This window comes from Triturus cristatus, chromosome 4_2 (genome assembly GCF_964204655.1).
Source record: "Triturus cristatus chromosome 4_2, aTriCri1.1, whole genome shotgun sequence".
In the NCBI taxonomy this organism is placed as follows: domain Eukaryota; kingdom Metazoa; phylum Chordata; class Amphibia; order Caudata; family Salamandridae; genus Triturus; species Triturus cristatus.
Window position 1 is genome coordinate 358,439,753 of NC_140586.1, and position 27,276 is coordinate 358,467,028.

Sequence of the window (27,276 nt, forward strand, 5' to 3'; positions counted from 1 at the left end):
CCACACCGTGCGAGCAGAGGTGATGGCCACAAGGAAGGCAGTTTTGAGTGTAAGGAGCCTTAGAGGACAGTTATGAAGAGGATTGAAGGGAGCACACAAGATATGCGAGAACAATATTTAAGTCCCACTTGGGAATAATGAAAAGAGATAACGGAAATTGAAGAGTAATGCCCTTAAATAATCGATTAACAATAGGATCCTGTTTTTTTTATTTTTATTTTCTACTACCTAAAACTGACACATTTCAGAGCTCGGCCAGAATCTGAATCTTGGCCCAGGTGGAAACTACCAAGCTAAGGTGCTGCAAGCCTATGATGAAGAATCAAATTGTTTAACCATGTTCCTAAAGTACAAACACGTATGACACACAAGACTGATACAATGTATAAATCAATATTTATTTACAGCTCTGTTTTATCTTACAGTCAACAGGATATATTTACAAGGGAGGCAGAGAAAAACCAAGCAATTTTACATCTCATAATTACAAAGGTGTCTGCAAGGCCTGTTATGTCAAGACTGCAGATTGGACCTAGCAGCAGGTGGTGCCATGAATGGGCTGTGCAGTACCCAACCTTGAAACTCCGCCTCTCCAGAAAAATCAAGTTTATAAAAAGCTCTTGTGAGGGCACGTTGGTTTAGGACAATGATGGTTTACAGGTATAAATAGGTTTGCATTCTTTGAGTTCAAGATTGAAGACCCTCTATGTGAAACAACTCTCTCCATACTCAGGCGCACTATCCACTGGAAGGTGCTGGAAACTGTGACAATCTTTTCTAGCGGTGACTCTTGTCACTGCAAGGTCTCACCTGATCTGACAATCTGAGAAAGAAAAATGTTGCCTTGATTCAGAACATGTGTTACTGGATGGTCTCAGAAACACTGACACTCTAAGACATCACTTTCCATAGCTGAAGCACTTCTCACTGGAATCTTTAAGAAGGTTGACAATGAGATGTTACACCCTCTGGACTTTCGCTGATAAGGAACATGTCTTATTGAATGTTCGCACATACTATGATTCCAGTTTATAAGAGGCAACTCCTTCCACAGCCAAAAAGATTTCGCCATGGAAACCATGATTGGAAGTGCATCTTGTTGAAAGATCTCTGATGCTATAACACCCCAAGAAATGTGTGCCACTGGTAGGTCAGAAATGCAACAAGCCTAGGTGAGTAGTAATTCCATGTCTCGAAACATCACAAGCTGAAAGGTAGTAGAAATTTTGACTTCTGAAAGAAATGTCTGTTCAGTTGGAAGCATCTCTCATGGTAAAGTTTTGGTTACTGTGAAACTCTGGTCTGTGAAATTCTAAACAAATAGTAGGGCCTCTAATCGGAAGATCTCAGATGTCATGCAGTGACTCCACAACAAGAGCTGTCTCCCACTGGAAGGTCCTAGATGATGTGAAACTCAAAAGACTTGCATGGAAGACATGGTATTCAAGTATTGCAGAAAGCTAAGGACACTTCATTTTACTAAACAGATGTAAAGTTCAAGAGTTCTTTCAAAAGTGAAGGTTGGCCTAGATGTCTTTTCCTCCGTCAGGGTCATTTTGAAGCTTCGCATCCCACCCAACAGAGGGGTACTGCTTTCACCTAAATACAGTGAGTGTAAAGTGGCCCTAAAATGCCCTTCCAGCAAACCAAGATGGCATTCAATCCACTACCCACATCACACGGTGGCAATGAGAGCTGTCCTTCAATCTCCAGAGAAGTACAGCAATGTCTCTAACACGGGTGGACTGAAATTTCTTGTTGTCCCTTACAGGAGCCCTTCAATCCCATCATGCCTGTTTGGAGATGAGACACACTGTGCTTACGAAAGAGATATCCTACAGTCATTTGTACTGGCCTGGAGATTAAATCTTTTTAAAAACAATCTTTTCTTTTACCACTGACCGGAGCTTGTGACGATGTCTTGGTCCATCAATAAGGAACTCCAACTCCTTCATTTTCACGTTATTGGGTGCGACTGCATCGTTATTCCAGTTCAGGTAAGCCCTCCTTGTTTCACCTTTTTATCCCAGGATAATACTACAGTATTGACCCTACAGACTTTTCTCACAAACTACAGTGTGGGTTTACAATTACTCTATAGGATATTCAAACTACGCCTGCTCTCTTGTTTTAAGTAGCTCTCAATCCCTTCTTCAGACTCCCAAAGTGCTAAGTTGATGTTCTAGCTTTTTATTTCTCAAAGAAATACGAAGGTTTCTTCAATTAGTAGGAGATGGTCTGTCTCCTTTTACATTAAATGGCACCTGGCACCTCTGAGCCAAGTGTGGGCCTGTTGTAGCTCATTTTGTATTATAGGACTTCTGCACTGTTGTTCATCTTGTCGCTGCTTATCATCACATTGCCTATGTTGGGTAAGTACTAGTCTCTCATCCTGTCAAGGAACAGTGCCATCATACCTCCAGCCTTCAGACTACACAGTCATCTCACCTCCTACTCTCAGACCAGTCCCTTTAAATTGCCCCTGAACTACAGCACCCATGCTATTTTGCACTTGAGGGATAGCCCCATGGCCGCCTTTTCTGCTTCACATTAAGGCCCTTAAGGTTGGGCCAATGGTCTCTCATTACTCATTGTCCAAGGTGTGCCGAAGCAATTCTCCACTCATTGTCCAAGGTGTGCCAAAGCAATTCTCCACAATGGTCCTGAATTTTTTTGCGCAAACAGAAAAGCTTGGTGGTCTTTCCAGTCCCCTCTGTGTGACCTTGCAATCTAAATAAGCTCTAAAAAATCCCCTCCTTTGCAAGAGGCGGAGGCTCCAAGCTCCATTCCAGTCTCAGATGGGGGCTTTGCAGTTCTTCTCCTACACCTGAGAGTGGCCCAGTGGCACCTCCACTTACCTTTGACAATCTATTTTTAATAAATTATTATATTATAAAAGTAAACATAACACACTGTGATCAATTCCAACAGCACACAGCTCCACAATCAACACTGCCACACAATCTCAGGCACACTTGATCACTAACAGGTCAACAATTACCAGACAAACCGTGGTACTAGGGGTGGACATTCCTTCCATGACAAGTGTCCACGGCCCTGTGATTGTTCTTTGCAGGTTAATATTTTAGTTACACTCATGAAAGATGTGGCAAGATTTGCAGAGATATTTCTCAATGAGAAATCTATCAACTGCTTTCATCGGTCAACTGTCACTATTGCAAGTGCTATATGCACTTTCTTTTAATGACACCCCCAGGCTTCTGAAAGGGGTCAAGACATACTCTGCCTGCTGTGCTGCTCATTGAACCCAGAAGGAGATGTTGAGCTAAGGCTTGCAGGGGAGTGTGTGCATGAGTAATGATTGCACGATTATCCAAGAGACTGTGGAACACAGGCACGTCACACCAGCAGCATCTGTATCTGCTTCTCCTGAATCTTTTGCAGCACTTTGAGCGTGTCCCGTAGTAAGGCCTCGAAGATACCATCGGCTAACTGCATCTTCACACTAAGCTCATCCTCATCATAATTCACCCACTGTGCTTCTTCTTCATGCAACTCCTGGACCTGGGAACAAATGGGGGAGAGCAGTTAGGCATTTGAACAGACACAGCAAACAACAGGGATCTTTTATGAAGCTGGTAATAACCTATAGTATTATTTATTTACAATTATTATATTGTACCCTGGGACCATAAGATAATAGGATGCTTCTCATAAAACTTGATAATACATGACAATCGAGTGCATGCAATTTGACAGTCAGTGACAGACAGTAAAACAGAGTAACTCAATTTCTTGGTACCAAACAAGTTAACTTCGATAAAGATCTTTCTGGTGAATAATCTACCTGCAGATTCCTCACCGCTTCAATTTACCCCATTTGCCAGACTGGAGTTAGAAAAGTTTAAACAGCCTTTAAAACTACTTTTGAAAGGCTGGAAATGCAAGAGAAGAGAACTGGAGGATGAGCTGCGCCGGTTGCGAACCCTGTATAAGCAAAACATCTCATTTCGTACACGAGACATGCCCAAAGTGAGTGGAGGACGGGAGCAATTATAAATTAAGGAAGGAGCAAAAACATCATTGTACGTTCGGCAGCAATATTATGAGAAGGGGGACAAGGCAGACCAATTACTATTTTTTAAACTCCACGAGACCCTTCTGCGAAATCGGATAGATAAAATCAAGGATGCACGAAGCACAATCTACACCTGCACCTCAGATATCCTGAAAAGGTTTCCACTTATTATGCGGCCCATCCTGATTTGGCGAGGCCCTGTTCTCGGACCAACAAGGCAATTAACTAAACAGCACAACCCAAATATAGACAGGGATGACCTCCTACTTTTGGAGGAGGAAATCACAGTAGAAGAGATCAGAGCAGCCATTACTAGATTACCTGGCCGGAAGGCATCCAGGCCAGATGTCTTTCCAGCCTTGTTTTTCAAAACCTTCCTCAATATCCTAGCACAGCAATTAATCAAAACATTCAATGAAATACTGACCCATAGCATTGTCACAAAGTCAAGGCTAAGATCTCAAAATACACTCCTAATTAGACCAGGAAACCATCCAGTCAAATGTTAATCCTACCACCAAATAACTCTGCTTAGTAACGATGTAAAAATCTATGCCTTAGTGGTAGTTTCACCCATGTAATCAGCATGGCTGAGCCTCATTTCTCAGCAACAAGCAGGTTTAGTCCAGGACCATTCTACCGGTAAAAAAACAGACTGGCCGGTTCAATTAAGGAGGTAGAAAACACAGATGGCCATCTTCTCAGATAAAGAGAAGGCATTTGATAGGGTTAACAGGCCTTATTCACCAAAATACTGGATAACATCTCCCTCAGCCCTAGAATGAAACAACTGATTTGATCAAGCTACCAACAGCTGGTAACAAGGATCAAGGTTAATGGAGAGTATTCATTTCAACTATCGATCATGAGGGGCACTCATCAGGGCTGCCTGCTGTCTTTGCTTATCTTCTCACTCACAATGGAACCATTCATCTAAAGAGTGCTGCACAACCGAAATATAAAAGGAATCACTGCGGGAACACAAGAACATAAGTAAGGGCTCTATGCGAATGATGTCTCGTGTTTCTGATTGACCAGCCCTGAAAGAATTAGCTTTCTTCACAATAACTGCTGGCTTCACTGTAAACTACTTTAAGTCCTGTGGTATGCGGGTTTCAGTTAACCTTGACAACTCACGGAAAGCCCTGAAAAACAGTGCTTTTGCCTGGTCAATGGGACCCAAAAAATATATGAACATAAATCTTCCTAACAATATGGCAAGCTTTTATCAATGCAGTGTTCTCCCCCTGTTCTGTGGGTTCTTTATAAAGTTCTTTACTGCTGGGGCACATTAGAAATCTCCTAGTTCATTAGGTTAACATCTGTAAAGAAGACTTTTCTGTCACAATTGTTATACATTGCACAAACTCTCCCTCTCTCTGGTTCCCCTGCACCACAATAGATCTCATCCAGGCCCAACTGCTATTGTTTTGTCTTGCAGAACCGCATCCTCAGAATCACTAAAGCGATCCTTTATCAATGTACAAGAGAAGGGGGGAGGGGGAGGGGTTATGTTTCCTCAATATATGCTCCTAACTCCAAGCAGCCCAAATCTGCCCACCCTTGATTGGAACCATAACCCAAAGAACAAGAGCTGGGTACAGGTCGAACAACATTTCTCCCAGATCGCCTTACACAACCTTCTTTGGTCTCATATGCTCACTACCACACAAATCTTATTGGACATTTGGCTGCAACATTTGTAGAGTTGGCACCACTTCAATTCCTTCCCCTATGTCACCAATAATCGATATCCACTATGGTGGTAGAGGCATGTTTCTACACATGTGGTGGTCCTGCCCCCTAGTTCAATCATATTAAAAGGAAATCATTTCTCAGATTAGGCCAGTAATAGGGGGTATCACTGCCACTGCAACCGTTGGTGAAGTTATAGGGGAATGTGGGCGAACATAGCGACTATCCTCTAACCACACACAGGGAAAAGCTCATCACTCATTTCCTGGTAGCGGCCAGATAGGTACCAGTTTATTTCAACATATAACAACTCTTAATCCCACCACTACATGAATGGCGGTGGGAAATGTGGACTATTTATACACTTGAAAAGCTGACTGCAACGATCCACGACAGAATGGACAAATTTGATACTTTGTGCTGCCCTTTGAAACATTTATGAAATTTGACAGGAGGGAGAAGTCTAACCCAGGAAGAACTCTAGAACTGGTAGACAAAGCTGGTCTCAATGAGTTAAGCTTGGAGTCCGACAGCTTGACCTTGGCCAGCCATATGGCATAACTACTCAAAGTAATGTATATGGATTGATTATCATCGGAATGTGACAGCAACATTACTGCCTTAATAATTGCTGTGTACAATGTTCTTTATGTTTTCTTTGTTAGTGTATGCAAAGTCTGTTGTTTAGCATCCAACTCTGCTTGTAAGCATTACAGAATTGGCTGTACAGAATTCTCTGGACTTTCGTATCCAGCAGTTCTTGGCACTGATTACTTGTGCCTGAGGCGGTTGGGGTGTCTCTGGACGTTTTCGGGGTTGAATGCTTAGGCACTGAATCACCTATTTGCTCATAGCGGATCGGCACAGATGGTGTAGTGAGGTCCGAGTGTTTCAGCTGAGTGTGAGCTCTGGGTGTCGGCGACAGTTTGCGGCTTGGGCTTCAGTGCCAGGGTGGCCAAGTTTTTTGTGTTGGCTGATAACTGACAGCCTGTAGATGTGAGTATTACTAGCTACATGAGTTTCTCTCGAGCCCGAAGGATGCCTGAAAATGCAGTGTCCGACAGGGTGGCTCAGTTTGGAGGGGCTGGTGGCTCGAACCCCTCGGGTGGCGAGCTACCTCTCATCAAGGTCCCTTGATGGGCTTAGGGTGTGTTTCTGTCATACTCACGGCCTGAGGTTTCGTCTATATGTGTGGTCCAGTAGCCCTGTGGATGAGGTGTTGCTCTTCCTCCTCTGCGTCAGAGTTGGAAGAGAAGACAGACTCGGGCGACTGTTGATGTTGATCAACTTAAGGTTGATGCTCAAGGTTCCGGCTTTGTTGACCTTGGGGGTTTCTTCCCCAAAGGTGTCTGGGGCTTCGTTCACTTGGTTCCATCACCAATTGAGCACTCTCCAATTGGAAGTCGTCAAGTGAGCGCTCAAGGGGGTCGAGACCCCGAGCCAAGCCTGAGGCCCAGAGACATACTTTTTTGGTGGTAGTCACTGTCGTAGAAATATTAGTGATGAGATTGCAATGGAATAATGTCTTAAACTGCAATTGGTGTGTACAAGAAGACCGGGACCAGCAGAAGAAAGCGTTGAGAGGCGCCTCAACCCTGGAGCTCCGATCATGAATGTCTGAACCAGATGGCGAAAAAAACAATCTCACATTGAGTTGGTGCCTATGGGCATTGCCAGCCTAAGAAGGGGTCACTATATCAATTTGTGACTAAAAACTTTCTTGAAGAAAAACAACTTGCAAACATCCGAACCCAGCACTAAATAGCAGAAGTATGCAGAACATGTGAATCCACAGCAACATATTCTACAAACACAGAGCTCTCTGCAATCTCTTTCTTTTCCTCCTTGGCAGGAAGTGGGTGTGGATACAACAATCGCCAAGTGTAACAGATTGGCATACATGGAGCAGAGAAAACACCTTTGAAAGGAAGGAAGCCCTCACCTGAAGGACCAGTTTTGTCTTGGAAGAAAGGAGAAATGAGTGGGCATAGACAGGCCCTGCAGGTTCGCTAACATGCTGATTACGGGGATGACAGTTAGAAGAATAGTTAAACTTAGGATCACCTGTACATAGGCTCGAAAATGGGACCTGTCAAGAAGGTGAGCACCTGAATTCTGTCCCATGGATGCATAACAAAAAGTGAAGGAGGGATCTTGTAAGACAACCCTTTTAAGAAATGCAAGAGGTGCTTTGAATATGGATGGCTGCTCTGGCAAAGCAAACATAAATAACCTTTAAAGGTGTCCAAAGTAAAGCCTTGCTGGGTTAAAGAAAGTGCAAACCACAACACATCAGATGTACACGCTGTGGTAGGATCCACTGGTTCCTTGGTGTACCAAAAATAAACAACTACTAACCATAATATACAGATTTGGTGGAGGGGCAGTGCTTTCCAGAGAATGTCTACCGCCTCAAAGGGCAAATTAAACGCACACAGATTCCCCTGCTCAATCTCAAAGCATGAAGGTGGAGGCGTTGGAGAATCAGGTCAAAAACCAGCCCACTAAGATCGGAGATCAGCCCTGAGTGAAAGCGGAAGGCGATAGCATAGACAGAGAGGCATAGCAGGTCTGAATACTACACCCTCCTAGGCCAGTCTGACACAATAAATATAATTAGCAATTAGTCCCTACACATGTTCCTCAGAACACAAGGAACCAGTGGAATGGGCAGAAACATGAAATAATTCCACTTCGGGTGGAATGGTCTCCCAAAGAACCTGCCAGCCGCAACTGAAGCGCACAGAACAATAAGCAATGAGTCTTTTCAAGAGGTGAAAAGGTCCATTAGAGACGTGCCCCAGAGACTGAAACTGGATCGGGCCTCCACCAGATGAAGACACCATCCGAGCTGAGCAACATGACTCCAACTGAGGTCATCACCTCGCACATTCAAGGAGCAGACTGGTAGTGAGTAGAACCTACTACAAATTGCAGCAGAAGTGACAGTAGGATCGGTGTATGAAAATATGCCTCCTACAAGTCTGGTTACCCCCTCCAGGCTTGAACGACGGGCATAAGAGGGTTTGTGCATGGGACATCATCCTGAATTTGAAAAGAAAGTTGTGTTGGATGCATACGGTCAGAATGTGTTTAAGATCGCCATCTTGGGAGGAGCCAAGATGGCGACCGGGACGGCAGCGTAGACTCCCGGCTCCGTGAACCTCCGCATCCCGCACGGATATCCTGCATGAGATCCTTAACCTGTGCTACGCGGTCGTGTTTCTGAAGGAGAGTGGCACCCGACTGCGTGACTCCGAGGTTTCTGGCTGCGGTATCGCCGGAGAAACGAGCATTTGAACTTTGCGGCCTGTGCGGCCCTGGAGCCGGGGCCTCAAGTGGACGCCGTGGCCGGGTGGCAGTTCAACAACAGCGGCCTGTTGTGACTGGGCGGAGGCGGTCCACCGGAGCGGTGCCAAACTCGGCCTACATTTCGTCGTGGTCGTTTCTACTGTCAAGTGTAGCGGTCCGAGTGCATGCCCGTGGGTGCAATTCTCAGATCCTCCGGTGGCTGCCCCTGCCTTTGATGGTGAGCTGCCCGGCTGCCGCCCGTATCCTGCCCTGATCATTGCGGGCCGCCCCCGGCTTTTTACGGGAGCGGGTCCGTAGTGGGGACGACTGTTGCCCGTGACCACGCAACGGATAACTTTTCGCCTGCCCCCGGAACCCGGTCACCAGCGACGTGGCCATCGAGACGCTTGTCCCAGGGTCCCGGCCCCGGTGAGGGTCGGGCATACTTGGCGGCCATCTTGTTGCGATGAAGCCTACCATCCTGTCCGCTGGGTCGCAGCGGGCTTGTGAGAGTGCGACTTTTGGGAGTGTGGCGGCGCGATCGCAGAGAGCTGTGCTGGGGTATGGCGACCTCCTCGAGGCCCTTGGTGCTCTTCACTCCTCCTTGATTCATGGTGTCCGGGTCTTGGGGAGTAAGCTCGACGGTGTGGCGTCGGCGTTGGGGCAATGGCGGCCCGCCTGTCCGCACGTACATAGGGACTACCCACACTGCGCACAGGAGGACACTTTGGCGGCCACCCCTGAGGTTAGTGCACGGCTGGACACTCAGGCCAGTATGCTACAGTGTGTTCGTCCAGCTGAGGGCCTGATCTGTCCCGGAGGCATTGGACCTGAGTGGGATGTGGTAGCCTCGTCCCGTACGTGCCCTCCTGCGACCCAGGGACAACTCCAGCAACTATTGTCTGCTTTGGCTGCTTCTGCCTTCCTGGACCTTGAGTGCAGTGCATATCCTGGGGCAGCACTGGGAAGCCTGTTTCTCCACGCTGCGGACTGTGTTGATGCTCAGAGACTTCCACCCCACCTGTGTGCGTCGCTTCTCGGACGTTTTTGGACAATCCTCTACCTTGGAACGTCGGATATGGTGCTGGGTCGAGGGGTAGGCATGGGCAGAATTCCAAAGAGTGGTCAGGGATAAGGCTGATCCTTCAGGGGTGGTCATCTAGTGGACGGGCGGGCTCAGGGGTTGCGTGCTCTCCTGGCATAGCTAACAGCATAATAGGTGCATAGTGCTCCCCATCTTTCTTTGAGAAGATCGCTTTTGTGCTGTTTATTGTTCACTTTGGGGGAAACTTACCGTGCGGGAGGGAGAAGCCGGGGGTATGTTTTGAAGGCCCTCCTCCAGTTTATTAATACTTTCTCCACCCCCCCGTCTGGTGGGCTTCTTTTCCTACTTCTTTTTCCCTCTTCTCCTATATTTCGGGTCTGGTTCCAGGGCGACAGGCACACTGCTGGGGGGGGGGGCCGTACTCATCTGCAGAGGTGCAGGTTGGGGGAGGGGATTCTTTCGTCTTTTATCTCTTTTTCCATGGCCTCCTTTTTCTTCTCTGATTCTTTTTGTTTTTCTTTTTCTGGGATCAGCGTGATACACCTCCTTTGCTATGACTCGTTGCCGCTCCATGTGTACCACAATTTCCGGGGTGCTCTCCGGGAGTTCTGGCGGGGGACTGCAGGCGCAACTGCTTATGATACTCTTCCTCATCCTGATGTTCTTGTGTTTGCGCTATTGACCTAATAGATTGCTGTAAATCGTTTACGTCTATTACTCTGTATACCTGTAATTGCTGTTTGAAAATTGTCTGGCACCTGATCCTTCTGCCTCGTTTCATTATAAAACGAAAACCTTTTTCTCCTGGTGCCCTACCTACGCTGTTCACAGTATTAGCATCACGATTCTGCTCCCCGATGTGCTGCCTGTGTTTACACTTGCCTGTTTTTGCTCTGATTGCTTAGCGGCCGGCCCCGGGGGGTTGTAGGCCCATACTTGTTCTCTATTGAACTGTCAATAAAGGTTTTAAAAAAAAAAAAAAAAAAAAAAAAAAAAAAAGATCGCCATCTTTCTTTGAGAGCCCAAAATTACAAGTTCAATCTCATTTTCTGGAAAGAGCACCATCACCCACTTGTTCAGAAGAATGAGAACATCCTGCTGGAGAATGGGGGCATGGTCTGCCAAAAATGGACAATCAACAGGAGTACTGAGGGAAGGTGATTCTTGAAAAGGAAGGGTATGTAGGCTATCACTTATGTAACAGTCTAACGTGACGTATTTCCAGCAATTAACCTTCACTACTGTCATCTCCATAATGGTAGACACTTTTAGATATGACATCTCAATAACGTGGGCGTTGGAGCTAGAAATCAAAATATTGAGGAATGCAAAGCACAGAGTACGAGGCAGAGGCTTGCAAAAGAGGCTCACAAAAGAGGCTCATTATTGTAACATGGCTCAACCTTCTCCTTGGCCTTGACAAAAACTGATGTGGTTTCTGGAATTTTAGATGGCTCAAAGGCCGGATCCAAATTAAGCAGCTGTGGATCTGATGATGGTCTTAACACTGGTGCATGAATAATAAGCAAGGCTTTCAGCTGTGGACTAGGGTCAGTCGGTGCTGGGATAGTGGCAGAGTCAGTGTTGACCAGCGTCAGGGAGATGCAAGTCAGTGGAGGTATGGTCAAAAGTCCTGCAGGCACTTTGGGGCCCAAAGGCACACCAAGGAGAGCTGGAAGTGGGCTAAACATGGCCTCCAAAGCCTCAGAATAGGCTGCCACTTAAGAGTCAGCGCCAAGAGGTGGAGATCCCAGAACGGACGGTAACTGGTCTGGGCACAGAGCTATAATGGTGGACATATCCAAGATGGGTATATGGTCGAAACACAAAGTTAGTGTTTGTCACAGGCCCGTGACATAAAGAGGTTCACATCACACTCCTTGCTTCACACGTGTTTCCAACACAAAAATTGTAAGTAGGATAAAATCACAAAAAATAGGAAGCATTTACTACCTCCTACAAAAAATGCAAGCTCTGCTAGTTCCTGAAATCTAGGGAAATGTTGATCTTAGCACAGCTTAGCTTTCGTTTTAAGTTATTTTTTTAAACATGAAGGAATATGCTACTTACCAGTATGCATCTGTTCTTGGCATGTAGAGCTGCAGATCTACACACTTTTGCATAGATCGCCATCTGGTGTTGGGCCCGGATGTTTGTAGTTTGTTTTTCCTCTTGGAAAGTCTTTGGAAGTCACGAGGTCGGTGACTCTTCCTTTGGATCGTATTGCACATGGGCTTCGGCTCCATCCTCAGATTGCTTTTCGCAAGCAGGGAAAGATGGAGCCTAGTAGTAACAGTGAAGAAACCCATGTGTGTATCTAAATAAGATAAACTGGAACAGATACAGGTAGCCGGGGAGGCGGGTGGGCGTGTGTAGATCTGCAGCTCTACATGACAAGAACAGATGCATACTGGTAAGTAGCATATTCCGTTCGAGGCATATGAGCTGCAGATTACACACTTTTGCGTAGACTATATAGCAGTTCCCAACCTTAGCGGCGACCATCCGTATCTGTTGCAGTGGTTTGAAATAGTGTTTTAAGTACAGCCTGGCCCACACTAGCTTGTTGCTTAGTTTGCACATCTACACAATAGTGTTTGGTGAAAGTGTGCGGTGTTGACCATGTAGCTGCTTTGCAGATACAATCTAATGGGATGTTCCCTAGAAATGCCATGGAAGCCCCTATCTTTCGTGTAGAATGGGCTTTAGGGGGAACGGATAGCGTTCATTTTGCTTTGTGGTAGCAAATCTGGATGCATTTTACAATCCACCTAGCTATCACTGATTTTGAGATGGGGTTGCCCTTGTGTGGTGGAGAGAAAGAGACAAACAGTTGTTTGGTCTTTAGGAAAGATTGTGTTCTCTCGATGTAGTAGAGTAAGGCTCGTTTGACATCTAGCGTGTGCAGAGCCCTTTCTGCAAAGGTCTGAGGTTGCGAGAAAAATACTGGTAGTTCTACAGATTGGTTTAGGTGAAAAGGGGAAATGACTTTAGGTAGGAATTTTGGGTTGGTACAGAGAACAACCTTGTTATGGTGCATTTGAAGAAAAGGTTCTTGTATGGTAAGTGCTTGTATCTCACTGACCCTTCTAAGGGAAGTGATGGCTACAAGGAAAGCTGTTTTCCATGTTAGGAATCGTAGTTCGCATTTATGCAAGGGTTCAAAGGGAGGCCCCATCAGCCTTGTGAGAACGATATTTAAGTTCCACACAGGTGAGGGTGGAACTCTGGGGGGAATTATTCTTTTCAGGCCTTCCATGAAGGTTTTAATGGCAGGTACTCTGAAGAGTGATAGATGTTGCCTGTTTTGTAAGTAAGCTGCAATTGCTGCGAGGTGTAGTTGAATGGACGTATAGGCTAGATTACACCTCTGTAGGTGGAGTAAGTAGCCTATGATGTGTTGGATAGACACGTCCAGAGGATTGATGGTGTTGTTATGGCAATAAACAAAAAATCTTTTCCACTTGGCAGCGTAGCACGCTCTAGTGGTAGGGCGTCTAGCTTCTCTGATGACGTTGATACAGTCAGGGGGAAGATTTAGGTACCCAAATGCTAGGCTTTCAGGAGCCAGATCGCAAGGTTGAGCTGAGCTGGGTTCGGATGTCTGATCTCTCCATGGTTCTGGGTTAGGAGGCATGGTGAGAGGTGTAGTTTTTGGTGTGGTACTACAGAGAGTTCCAGCAGCGTGGTGTACCACGGTTGTCTGGCCCACGTTGGAAACACTCTGTAACACATTTGGCCAGAACCCTCTCTGACCATGCACCCATACTGCTGCAGCTGACGCTCCCCTGCACCGTTGCCCCCCCGTTCAGCTGGAGACTGATACCAGAGGCACTGATGGATTTAGTTTTCCAGACCGAGCTGAGGGAGGAGATTTCAGATTTTTTTGCTCGCAATAAAGGCTCAGTGAATAGTATAGGCACGCTGTGGGAAGCTTTCAAAGTAACGATGCGAGGCTTTTGCATGGCGAAAAGTTTTGGGGTGCTCAGGGACATTAGGCGCAATTTGCGTAAACTGGAGGGCGAGCTGAAGCAATTAGAAACTGACATGTGGCGAGATTCATCGGTGACTGCAGGGCGGCACTCAGGAACAAACTCATGGAATACACAGACACTGCAGAACGGGAGTCCCGTTTTCGGGGGAAATATTACAGTGCGCGCCGTTATGGGGAGGGGGAGAGGCCCGGCAAGGCACTAGCCCAGGACATACAGAAGCCGAAATTTTCCAACTATGTGCTAGACATTTTAGACTCGTCGGGTGTGCATCATAGAGATAGCCAGGCTGTCCTGGATGTGTTTGCAGATTTTTATAAGAAACTGTATACTTCTCGGCGTACGGAGCATCAAGATTTCGCTCCCTTTTTCAAGGTTATTACCCTGGGTTGGCTGGGAGATACCCAATGGAAATTTTTAGCTTAACCCTTCCAGATGGATGAATTTAGGGAAACGGTGATGCAAATGAAATCCGGTAAGGCACCGGGATCAGACGGATTGCCAGTGGAATTATAGAAGACATACCTAGCTCAGCTGATGCCAGTTCTGTGCGAGGTTTATGAGGAGGTTCTGGAGTCCAAGGTGTTTCCGCCCTCGATGAGGGAAGCCCTTATCATCTCATTGCCTAAGCCAGATAAACCAGCGGATCAATGTGATTCGTATAGACCATTGTCCTTAATTAATACGGACGTGAAGATCCTTGCCAAGCTTCTGGCTAATAGGCTTAGCTTGGTAATGGAGAAGCTGGTGCTGCCAGATCAGGCAGGCTTTATACCTAGGAGGGCGACCTCTCATAACCTGCGAACACTGTTCTCAGTGATGCACAGAGTTGATCCGAAGCTGGCGCTCGTGGCAGTATTCTTGGATGCCATGAAAGCCTTTGATTCTGTGGAGTGGGATTATTTGTTTGCGGTGCTGCGGTGCATGGGCTTTCCGGTCAAATTCGTGACCTGGATCCAGATTTGATATACTTCACCTATGGCTCGGGTGCAGATTAATGGGCACATCTCCACACCTATTACGCTCTCGAGAGGCACCAGGCAGGGATGTTCTCTTTCTCCACTCCTCTTCGCTTTAGCTATCGAACCCCTGGCAGCGAGAATCCGTCAACACCATTCGGAGAAAGGCCTCAGATGCTTCCTGCAACCGATACTAGTTTCTTTATATGCGGATGATGTCACCCTGTATGTTAAGGACCCGGTGCATAATCTCAACCCGATCTTGCGGGAGGTTATACGATTTGGAGGGCTGTCGGTCATAGAGATTAACTGGTCCAAGTCGCAGGTATTCCTGATCACTCCCGCGGCGCAACCTTTTCCCATTGACTACCCCATAGAGTGGTGTGATGGCGGGGTGAAATATCTGGGGATATACATCACCAATGATCGTGATGAATTGCTGTGTAGTAATTATGGCAAGGCATTGGAACATGTCACAAACTGTATCACCAGGTGGATTGCTCTCCCGCTTACCATGGCAGGACACATCTCGCTCATTAAGATGGTCATCCTCCCTAAATTTTTATATCTTTTTCTAAATATCCCGCAGTATCCAGGACGCCCCTTTTTTAACATGCTTAGGTCTGAGCTCATTCGATTAGTCTGGGGCGGTAAGCAGCCCCGCTTACAATGGGAGATACTGGTTAGGCCTTATTCCCAAGGTGGCTTCGAAGTGCCAAATTTTGAACTGTATTATCTCTGCGCCCAGGCGCATTTTGCCCATTATTGGTTTCACCCCCCCAGATATACACCTCAGGTCGCAACCGAGCATTGGCTGGCCAACCCTATCCCGCTAGACGGGGTCATCCTTTCGGTGCTGGAGAGTAGTCCAGAGGGCCCTTCCTCGGTGGATTACACCGTAAGAGCCTGGCAGTGCCTACTTCCTTCACTTAAAGTTCTGGTGCTCTATTCACCGCTGCTCCCCCTCACATACCACCCGCACATGCCTGAAGTCACAGAAGGGGTTTTCTCCGCAACCAAATCCAAATTTCGCATCCATACCTGGGGTGACCTCTATCTAAATGGTCAAATTAAAGACTTGGCGCAGCTCTATCAAGGCCCATCGGCATCCTCTATGGATATATTTTTATATGTACTACTGAGGCAGGGATTGAAGGAACATATGCCGTCCTACCCGCTGGAACACCCTACGTTCCCCCCATTACATCGTATGTTGTGTGCTCCTGATGCCTCGCATCTGGTGTCGACCCTCTATCGAAGCTTGTACACAGGGATTGAATACAGGGCATGCCCTGCCCGTGCAAAATGGAGTGTGGAGTTGGGATGGGAACTCACGGACCAGCAGTGGAGCTACTGCTGTAAACAGCCTGAGCTTGTCTCCTCGAATGCCAGACTCCGTATTACACACTACAAATTCTTACACCGCCTGTACTTTACCCCCGCCCGGTTATTCCGTTATAGGCTACGTGATAATGCACGGTGCGATAGATGCAGGGTAGATGGGGCGGACTTTCTGCACTTGGCATGGTCCTGTGAAGCGGTGTGGGAGTACTGGCGGCAGGTGTTTGAGGCGCTGGCGCTGATGACTTTGCTGAAAATTCAGGCGTCCCCTATGGTTGCTTTGCTAGGGTATGTTGAGGAGATCCCGACTGCCCATCGCAGATTTGTGGCCTTTGGTGTCGCACTGGCTAGGCGTAGAGTGGAGTGCAGATGGGGCAGGGGGCGGGCGCCGAAATTTAAGGAATGGTTGGGTGACTTGATCTTGTGGCAGGAGAAGTTGAACGCATATGCTGAGTTACTTCCGATCCCCTCCCGACACAGAGATATATGGGCGCCTCTCACTCATTACCTTCTGGATCATCTGCTTGCATAGCTCATGGCCACTGGTTATAATATGACTGGGAAGCTGATATTATATTGGACTCGATGGAAACTAGGGAATTGGGCAGAGCATATAAGTAGGCTGGGATGGGGTACCACTGCTCCCTAACGAAGAGCAGAGACCGGATTCTTGGCTGGGACTCGTCTGCATTCTTGTATTGTATAAGGGCCGACTAATTTGTATAACGTTGTTTTTTTAGGTGCATTGCCGCTCGTGCCTACGGTACTTGGAGACCTGCTATTCACTGTTTGTGTTATGCAATGTGACATATTGGATAATGTAACAGACTGCATATGTGTTGGACTGCATTATTGTGCATGCTTACTGATGTTGTATGCGAAGTGAAAATAAAAAAAAAAATAAAAAAAAAAAATTACTGACATCCAAATAGTGTACTAAGGTTCAAAATCCCAACAGATAACCTTTAACAGGGCGCACTGCGAGACGTTGGTGGACCGGAGAAAAACAAACAATAAGACATCCTAAAGTTTTACCTGAAACAGAACTGTATTGCAGAGTCTACACTAGGCTAGAAATGTGTCTCAGTGCCCGGTGTAGAAAGGCATATGGTGCCAAGATGACATCCATAACTTCGTGAGACGTATCAAATGTAGTCAACTGTGGCTGCTCAAACGTCACGCATGGAAGTGCAGATTGTGCAGGTTCGGATGTAGGACCCTGCCCTACAGCTGAGAGAGGAGATCCTTCCAAAGTGGTGCCCTGATTGGAGGACAGAGGCTCACACCCAAAAGTTCCAGGGACCACAGTATCCTTGCTCAACGCAGAGCCACTAGGATGACTTTGGCCCTGTCGTTTCTGATCTTCTTCAGAACTTGGGTCAGAAGAGGCAGCTGCTGAGCTCCACTCTATCTAGAAAGCATTTCAGAGAGAGAGCGGTTTTCAAAACTCCAGCGTGCCAAAGCTTTGACGCTGCACATTCTCAACAGTGGCAAAAAGATTTAGTCACAATTTTTTAGTGATACTGGAAGTTTCCCCATCGAGGCTTCTGGTATGACTCAAGAGACTATCACTCCAATTTTCGTGCTGCCTGGAAGATGCTCTTTTTCAGACAAAGGGGATCGTATCCCCTTTTTTGTGTGTGGGGGATGTCCATTTCTGACATTTTGTAAGCTTTTGCAAATCCACTGTGAGATGCTAGATTTTCAATGCAGGGGGAATATTTATTTAATTTCTATGGCACCTGTTCAGTAATCTCTGGTTCTATTGTTTATATGCTACTCACTCTAATGTGGTGGCAGATCAACAGTGTCTTCTGATGGCCTACGCAATGTCTGTGTGCTCTTCCCCCTGACTCCAAAAGGACTGGGGTGTTTGTTGTGGTTGCAGTGGGTGTCAACGTAGCAGATACACCAAACCTGTGGAGTAGCCTCAGAAGGAGCGAACCGTGCAGCAGTGTCTTGCAGGGGTGGAAAGGCCTGAGGAATGTGCCATGGCCCAGCTTTCTTTAATGTGTTCCACTGCTGAATTGGACTTCTCGCCAAACCGACCATTTCCACTGAATAGCATGTCCATTAAAGAGGATTGAATGTTACTGAGAAGCCCATGGATCTTGTCTATTCCTGTCGCTGAAGAATCATGCTAGTGTCAACTGCTCTGCCCAAGCAGTAAAAAGTGGAAAACCCAGACCACATGATATATTTTGCAGCATCCCGATCATCCTGGATGGTTGGAACCAAGTTGGCCCGAAATCGCTTAAGGACTGCCAGCAAGATCTTGCCAACCATGTCCCAATGAGCATGGGAATATCTCCCCAGCAAACAGCCGGCATTGACTGTATTACAGATTTAATGAGGAGAGGTGGTGGTTGAAGGATGGGCATTGACTGATTGAAGGCCCAGGTTGGCTGTGGAAAACATTTGCTTTCTGAAAGCCTTGATTTGTTTTGAATGTCTGGCAAAAGTCGCAGGGAATGAGGTTGGGTTCACCCAACTGGTGGGAAGCCTGAAGAAACCAAGTTACGTACCTGTAACTTTGGTTCTCCAGTATTGGTAACTTTCATAGATTCCCATTGCTTGTATCATTCCCAGTCGTCGAGATGGGAGTCCCCGGTATACATAAAATAGCCATAGAAATTAGTACAAAAAAAGAACTAGGCCTAGGCCCATTCTAGTTTTTTGGCATATCCACCTCTTTTTGTAAAAGAGTCCAAATAAAATGAACAGCTTATCAGAATAGCCTCACCCCATGGAACCTTCCTGAGAGAGCCTCAGATTTTCGTAGCCGCTGTGTAACAGTACAAACAAAAGATGCTGAAGGCCAAGCTTTCCTAGGGGAGGAGGGTGGGTGCATGGGAATCTATGAAAGTTACCAATACTGCAGAACCAAAGTTACAGGTAAGTAACTTGTTTTCTTACTCCAGTATTGGAACTTTCATAGATTCCCATTGCTTGTATCAGAATAGATCGCAGTTATAACGCACATTTTGTGAAGCAATACAATCTTATAAAACATTGCAAGATGCATCATGTTTAGTACAGATATTAACCTCACACAGTCAATGGGCAATAGAACGTTAACCAACATAAGAGAAGAATCAGAAATAAGCATGTAGACTTGCAAAATGTGCGAAGAGCGTAAGCAAATAGAAGGAAGGAGGGTTAGAAGAGAAAGCTCACCACTCATTGAAAGAGGTTCCTCAACGAGCAATCCCCTGCTTTGAAAGAGGAAATCCTTTACGAGGAGCACTGAAGGCCACAAAGAGCTGTGTTGACTTCCAAGTCCTTGGTACGCTGTAGATAGAACTTCAAACATCGTTGAATGTCCAGAGAGTGGAGTGCCCTCTCCGCTGGAGTAGTAGGCCAAGGAAAGAAGGCCTTGAGGATTACTGGTTCATTCAAATGAAAGTCTGAAGGTACCTTCTGAATAAATTTAGGACTAGTTTGCAGTATCAAAGTCTCTTTCTTAAACTGCAGGAAGGGTTCCGGAACAGTGAGAGCATGCAGCTCACCCACTCTTCTGGCAGATGTTAAGGCGAGAAGGAGGGCCACTTTCCATGAGAGGAATTTAAGGTCCGCCCTATGAATAGGTTCAAAAGGATGCCTCATGAGCTGAGTAAGAACCAAGTTAAGCTGCCACAGAGGCGTTGGGGGCTTGACTAGAGGGAAAACCCTAAAAAGTCCTTTAAGAAAGTGCTTCACAATTCTTGCCGGCCAGAGGGAAGGACCAGAGGAAGTCCATCTGAATCTAGAAATGGCCGCAAGGTGTACTTTGATGGATGAATGAGCTAAACCTGATTTTGCCAATGCAAGAATGTACGGCAGAATTTCATGAGGAGCAGAAGAGTAGGGATGAATGTTTTCTTGTCGGCACCAAAGGCAGAAACGTTTCCACTTCAGGCGGTGTGTCTTATTTGTACTTGGGGCTCGAGCCTGAGAAAGTACCTCTTTACATTCTGACGATATTTAGATCTAAAAATTCTCGGTGCTCAGGAGACACGCTGATAACTGAAGAGATCTCGGATCCAGGTGCACAACTTGGCCCTGGGACATCGTCAGCAGGGAAGGAATCCTCTGCAGATGAACTGGACGGTCCAGGGAGAGGAGAAGAAACTCCGTAAACCAAAACTGGCGCGGCTACGCTGGGGTCACCAACATCATTTTGCAGGGTTCCGCCTTGAGCTTCCGGAGAAATCTGGGAAACAGTGGGATCGAAGGAAAAGCGTAAACAAAGGTGCCTGACCAGGCCATCGAAAGCGCATTCCCTAACGATCCCGGATGGTGATGCCTGCTTGCGTAGAGTCGGCATTTTTTGTTCTCCGGAGAGGCAAAGAGGTCTATGGGCGGAAAGCCCCAGAGTCGGAAAATCTCCTCCAGAGTAGCGTGGACTAACTCCCACTCGTGGCTGACAAATTTCAGGCGACTGAGCGTGTCCGCTGTTTTGTTGAGGACACCTGGAAGATGCTCCGCCGATAACGATATCTCCTGTTGGATTGCCCATTCCCAAATCGCCTGAGCTTCTTTTGATAACTGACAAGATCTTGTACCCCCTTGCTTGTTTACGTAGTGCATGGCCGTCGTGTTGTCTGTTTGGACCAGGATGGATGACTGCCGTATCCGCGGAAGAAAGTCCTGCAAGGCGAGACAAATCGCCCGGAGCTCCAACAGATTGATGTGAAGCAGACGATGCTGGGGCAGCCAGCGGCCACTTACGTGAATGTCTTGTAAGACCGCTCCCCAGCCTTCCAGTGAGGCGTCTGTTGTAATTATTTGAGGAGCTGGGGTGACTCTGAAGGTGAGACCCTGGGAGATGTTGTCCTTGTTCGTCCACCATGCTGCCGCCTCTCTCATAGGCTGAGTGACTAGGATCTTGTCCTTGAAAGAGCCGTCTGCCTGGCGCCACTGCAAGTCCAGTTGCTCCTAGAGGGGGCGCATTCGTAACCTGCAATGGGGAATTAGAGGAATGTAGGATGATATTGACCCGAGGAGGGACTTGTAGAGGCGAACTGAAAGTGACTCTTAGTTGCAATCGACAAGCCGTGGTTATAAGTTTTGCTTGTCTTTCCCTTGAAGGAAACGCTTTGTAGTAAGTTGTGTCCAGAATGGCCCCCAAGAACCGGGCTGATCTGAGCGGGCACAGAACTGACTTTTCAGCGTTGAGCTGAAGCCCCAATTGATTGAAGAGCTGTGTGCAGGTCCTGACAGATTTCTCTGCTGCGTGATGAGATGGAGCTTTTAACAACCAGTCGTCCAGGTAACGGAAGACCTGGAGCTGCTGCTTCTGGAGCAATGCCGCCACAGGGGCTAGCACCTTTGTGAAAATCCGCGATGCGGATCTGAGTCCAAATGGCAGAACCTTGAACTGAAAGTGGCTCTTGGCTACTGTAAAGCGTAAGAACTTCCTGTGGGCTGGGTGGATGGGGACATGAAAGTATGTGTCCTTGAGGTCCAGAGTGGCCATGTAATCTCCCGGATTGAGGAGCTGCAGAATGTCCTGTAAGGAGACCATCCGAAACGAGAGCTTGATGAGATAGGTGTTGAGCTCTCTAACATCTAAAATAGGGCGCCATTTCTCTACGGTCTTTTGAACTAGAAAGAACCGGGAGTAGAAACCTTCTCCCCATTGAGAGAGAGGGACCGGTTCTATCGCACCTTTGAGGAATAATTGATGGGCTTCTAGACGCAGAAGATCTCTGGATTCAGTGGCGCAAGGGGGCTTGGATGGTGGTTTATGTTGGAATTCCAGAGTATGGCCAAATTATACTATATTCAGAACCCATCGATCTGATGTTATCAGTTGCCAGCTTCGGAAGCATTGGAATATCCTGCCCCCACTGGTGTTACAGGGGACAAAGGAACAGTAGGAAGAGCCAACAAGCCACTACTGGCGCTTAGAGGAATCCCTCCCCTGTCGCCCTTGTCGTCCTCTAGAGGTTGAACGAGAGAAAGAAGACGATTGGCCCTGCTGTTGAGTATATTGCGGCCGGTATGATTGGGGGGCCTGTGAATAGGAGGAATAACGCTGTTGTTTAAATCCACCTCTGTAGTAGGGGAGGCCTCTACCCCATGCCTCACGGAAGGGGACCTTGCGGTACTGTAAAGTCACTAGGGATTTTGCGGTTTCCGTATCCTTCTTTATATCCTGAAGCGCATTATCAATATGTTTCCCAAAGAGTGCCTCGCCACCAAAGGAAAGGTCCAAGATCTTATTTTGGACTTCAGGCCGAAGCCAAGTAGCACGAAGCCAGCCTTGGCGACAACGAAGAACCGCAGCTCCCACTAGGGAACGGAAAGCCGTAGTGGCAATATCCATTGCACAGTCTATCATCTCAGAAGATGTTCTCTCATCATCATCATCAAAAAAGGACTCTGCATTGGGGGTGGTAAAAACCACAGAAGCTAAGAGGTTAAGAGTTGGCAGTGGTTCCAGACCACTGGCCACTCCCAAGCAAACTTTTCTTAAGATTCACAAAGGGCATCCTTGCGAATGGGTCCCACCAGCTTTGAGGAGTTGGTAACCTATCAATGGTTTGCAACCAAAATTGTCACAACCCATTGATACATAGCATTCCAAACCACAATTTGGAAAGGGTACCCTGCACGCGACCCTTTCAAATTGCAATTTAGTATGCATTTCTAAACTCTATTTTGCGATTCTGGAAGCACTTACTGAATTGCAAAATGGGCTTAGTACATACTAAAACGTCATTTAGTCATCTAAAACCTACACCTGTTAAATGTCTTTGTACAGCTAGCCCCTCCTTTTTAAAGGTGGGAGGTCAAGATTAAATGTTCCTATTCAATGCAATCATTCCATCATAATTTAGAACCCAAATGCTTCTGACTGTAAAGGGGACACTATCAGATTAGGTTGGTGGTTGGCCATTGCAGGAAGGGTGGCAATGACAGAACGCATATTGGTGGACCTATGCAGCATAGCAAACATTATTCTAACAGATGCCGTTTTTCCTGACATACTGCTTCAGGTTGGACTGCATTCTGTGTAAAAGCGATGAAGTTCACCACCTTAATTCTGTAACATAACTGCCCCCATAATATACTGTTCACTTGAAAAGGCGTACTTCCTTCTAACTGATCATCATACAGTACAGTCCAGACACATGAAACTGTTTTCTGAAATAATACTACGATGCAATACAATATAATTCATGTCTAAGAACAGATTTAAAAAACAGTGAACTAGAATAAAAAAAGATGATTACAATATAGTCATGGGAGAAAACAGTTGTTAAAAGATTTACTGCATGTCCAAACATTTCCTCAAAGCAGTCTTAAACAGAAGAGTTGGAGGCATAGAATTAGCGATGTTACCAGGATGTGATCCACTCGATCCCGCTTCTTTCGCCCAAATTTCATCATTTTCTGCCAATCAGTCTTGACATTTTCTTCTTTCTTCAGGCTGCATAACTTGAGCACTTCAGCAGTCAAGAACAGCTGCGAAGCAGAAAGGAGTACAAGTTACAGCACATTCAGCCAGGCTAAGATGACAATGTACAGTCAGATTACAGATTCTTATAATCATTGACAATTCTATCAAAAAAGGCTTAAAAGTCGACCCCAACGCAGTATGCCCATACATGTGATATTCACCTCTATATTTAACTTGTTTGCTCAAGTTCATGAAGTGCTAATAAAATATAATTAAAAACTCCACATCACCTGATTACTATGTAGACAGCTTAACTTCTATATTTCTTCAACTCTCCCAACAAGCAACAGGTTTTATGCATCTCACAGCAATCATTCTACACAAAATGCTACAGATGATGGCAACAGTTTAGAACATTCACATTAAAAAACAAGATCAAGGGATGTCATTTAATGTTGAACAAGTTACTTACCTTCTATAACGCATTACCTGGTAGAGACAATATCTAGCTGAGGATTCCTTATCTTTGAATTTCCCAGGTGTCAGGCTGGATCTGCAAACCTTTGTGTGAGCAGTATCCCGTGTGCCGTTGGGTGGCTCCGTTCGGCTCCACGTGACGTTGGTTACTACGTAGTGGTCACCTATATAGGTGCCACCCAGGCGTAAGGGCGTCAGTTACTTTTCACTTTTCGGTGCTAGAAGACCAGAGCCATGAAGTAAAGTGACTGGAGTGTGTTTCACAACTAGGGCCCTAAAAAAGGGAGTAGTCCAAATGAGTCTGCAGAGTGGGGAGGCATGGGTGGGTCTGTAAGGAATCTGCAGCTAGATATTGTCTCTACCAGGTATGTTACTAAAGGTAAGTAATTTGTTCAGCTGAAAGACACTTCTAGCTGCAGATTCATTGCCTTTGAATAGATACCCAAGTGACACATTTTCACACTAAAAGTCCTGCAGGGCTGAATGGGAAAAATGACTGTCTCTGCAGACCTGACTGTCCAGGCAGTAGTGCTTGACAAATGTGTGCAGAGACACCCACATTGCTGTCCAGCAAATGTCCAGGGCAGGAACACCCCCAAGCCAAAACAGTTGTAGCAGACTTCTCCCTGGTGGAATGAGCCTGTAAGCCCATAGGGAGCTGCTTTCTAGGCAGGACGTAGTAGATTTTAATACAGAGAACGACTAAGCGAGAAATTGCCTGTTTCTGCACAGCTGGACCATTTTTAGCTCCCATGTAACCCACAAAGAGTTGGTTGTCCACCTGGGACTCTTTTGTGCGGTTAAGGTAGCACGACAACGCTCTTTTTTTTGGGTCCAGGCGATGGAGACGCTTCTCTTCCTTAGAGGGATGCAGGGGAGCAAAAAAGGGGCAGTGTGATTGATTGACCCGGATTAAATGGAGTCACAACTTTTGGTAAGAATGAAACACCACCTTATCCACATCATCATGTAGGGAGGCTTGCATGACAGTCTGTAATTCAATCACCGTCTGGGCAGATGTTATTGCCACCAGAAAGGCTGTCTTGATGGTAAGCAGCAGGAGGGGACAATTATGTAAAGGCTTGAAGGGAGCACACATAAGCTATGTGAGAACCAAATAAATGTTCCACTGCGGCATGATAAAGAGCGTAGGTGTAAACATATGTACAAGCCTTTTTAAGAACCTATTTACAATAGGGGATTCGATCAAGGAAGGTTGGTCCAACAGCTGCAAGAAAGGGGACTGAGCAGAAAGATAACCCTTAAGAGCAGAGCTCTGCTGGGCAAAGATGAGACTAAAGAGAAGAATACAAGTTAAAGAAGCACTGTACTATATTTTTAAAATGTGGGCTAACGGCAGGCATATACCATCTTAGTGGAAGGCCACCTGGACGCCAAAATAACATTACATACTTCGGGAGGAAAGTCAAAAGCTATCAACTGTTGCTGCTCAATCTTCATGCATGGAGGCGGAGAGTTGACAGATACCCTCCCTTGCTGCTGCGACAGAAGATCCTCCTGAAGGGGGAACCTGAGTGGAGGAGCGATGCTCATTTGAAGCAGCGCTGGAAACCAGACTCTCTGTGCCCAATTCACAGCCTCAAGTATGACTTGGCCTGGTTGATTTTGATTCTTCTTCAGAACTCTGGGCAGAAGTGGTATGGGCATACAGGAGGCCTGAGCTCTACTCGCAACGAAAAGCGTTGCAGAGCGATAGCCACCTTGGAAAATCCAGCGTGCAAAACTGCTAACATTGCACATTGTCTTCGAAGCGAACATATCTAAACAAGGCTGTCCCCACTGCTGAAAGAGACCTTGCGCCACCTCCACCTGGAAAGGCCATTCGGCATACCCTTCGCCCTAAGTGGCCAAGGGTATGCCCAGACGTGGGTCCCTTCCTCGCTGTGCCACTGGATTCAAGCTAGCCTGGCCGATGAGGGTTAATACCACGAAACCAGTCCCAAGATGCTTGTTTCCGGTCCAGGGAGGGCCTGGCCTGGCAGTTCGGGCTGGACTGGTCCCATGAGGAACAGGATCAAGACTGATTTGCATATGGCTGGGTCCACCACTGGGGAGGCATAGTGATCAAAAGAACGATGGATTAAACCCAGATCTGTGACTGGGGGTGAGTGTTTGAAAAGTTTCAGCCCTTCGTCCATCATCTTGTTGTGTTTGCTTTGTGATCCCATAGGCATCGACGGCTGAGTTCGCCTGCCCTGGCATTCAGAGAACCTGCCAGATGTTGAACCACTAGGGTTATGCCCTGCTGTTACAGCCATGTATAGAGATGCAGGATCTCTTGACACAGGGTCCACAACCCCACCACCCTGCTTGTTGCAGTACCACATGGCGGTGGTGTTGTCCGTGAACATCTGCACTAACCTCCTCTTGACAGAGGAAAGAAATGCTTTCAGTGCCAACCAGATCGCCTGAAGCTCCAACAAAATGATGTTGAGCGCCAACTTCCCCGGAGACCAGTGTCCTCTGAGCTCCACCTTTCCCAGATGGCGGCCCCATTCCAGGAGTGACGCATCTCTCACTATTGTGAGATCTGGTTGGGGAAGGGAGAGGGGTCTGCCTCTGACCCAATCGAGTTTCGTCAACCACCACTGCACGTCTTTAGCAGTTCCCTCCAAGATCTGGACCACATCATAGAGATTCCCCTGATGCTGCATCCACTGGTATTTCAGGTCCAACTGCAGAGCCCGCGTACGTCATCTGGCGCGATTCACCAACAGGATGTAGGAAGCCATGAGTCTCAGCAGCCTCAGAGTTAATCTAATTGAAATCCAGGAAAGAGGCTGAAACATCTGTATCATAGCCTGAATATCCTGGACTCGCTGCTTGGGAGGATAGGCCCCTTCACTAATCTCACATTGTAGGACACTACTGTGCTCATCCGTCGTATTTATTAAAAGATCTCCGGTAAAGTGCCCTCTTGCAGGGCTCACCAGGCATTACAGTGCCAACCTGGTGGAGTAGCATAGCCCAATGATGAAGCATGTCACCTTCGGGAGAGTAAGGGCAACTATTCTCAAAAGAACATGCTT

General features: G+C 46.7%; 1 protein-coding gene across 1 annotated transcript in view; it reads right to left on the reverse strand.

Moving 5' to 3' along the window:
* Window positions 1-377: 377 nt before the first annotated feature.
* The window catches only part of CEP350 (centrosomal protein 350), a 1,602,561-nt gene continuing 1,575,662 nt past the window's right edge, over window positions 378-27,276 (reverse strand). Inside the window, exons 37-38 of the mRNA XM_085601771.1 lie at window positions 23,692-23,814; window positions 378-3,525 (exon numbers count right to left, since the gene is read on the reverse strand). Of these exons, the coding sequence (XP_085457897.1) occupies window positions 3,361-3,525; window positions 23,692-23,814 (288 nt within the window). The 3' untranslated portion in view covers window positions 378-3,360. The remainder of the gene's footprint in view (window positions 3,526-23,691; window positions 23,815-27,276) is intronic.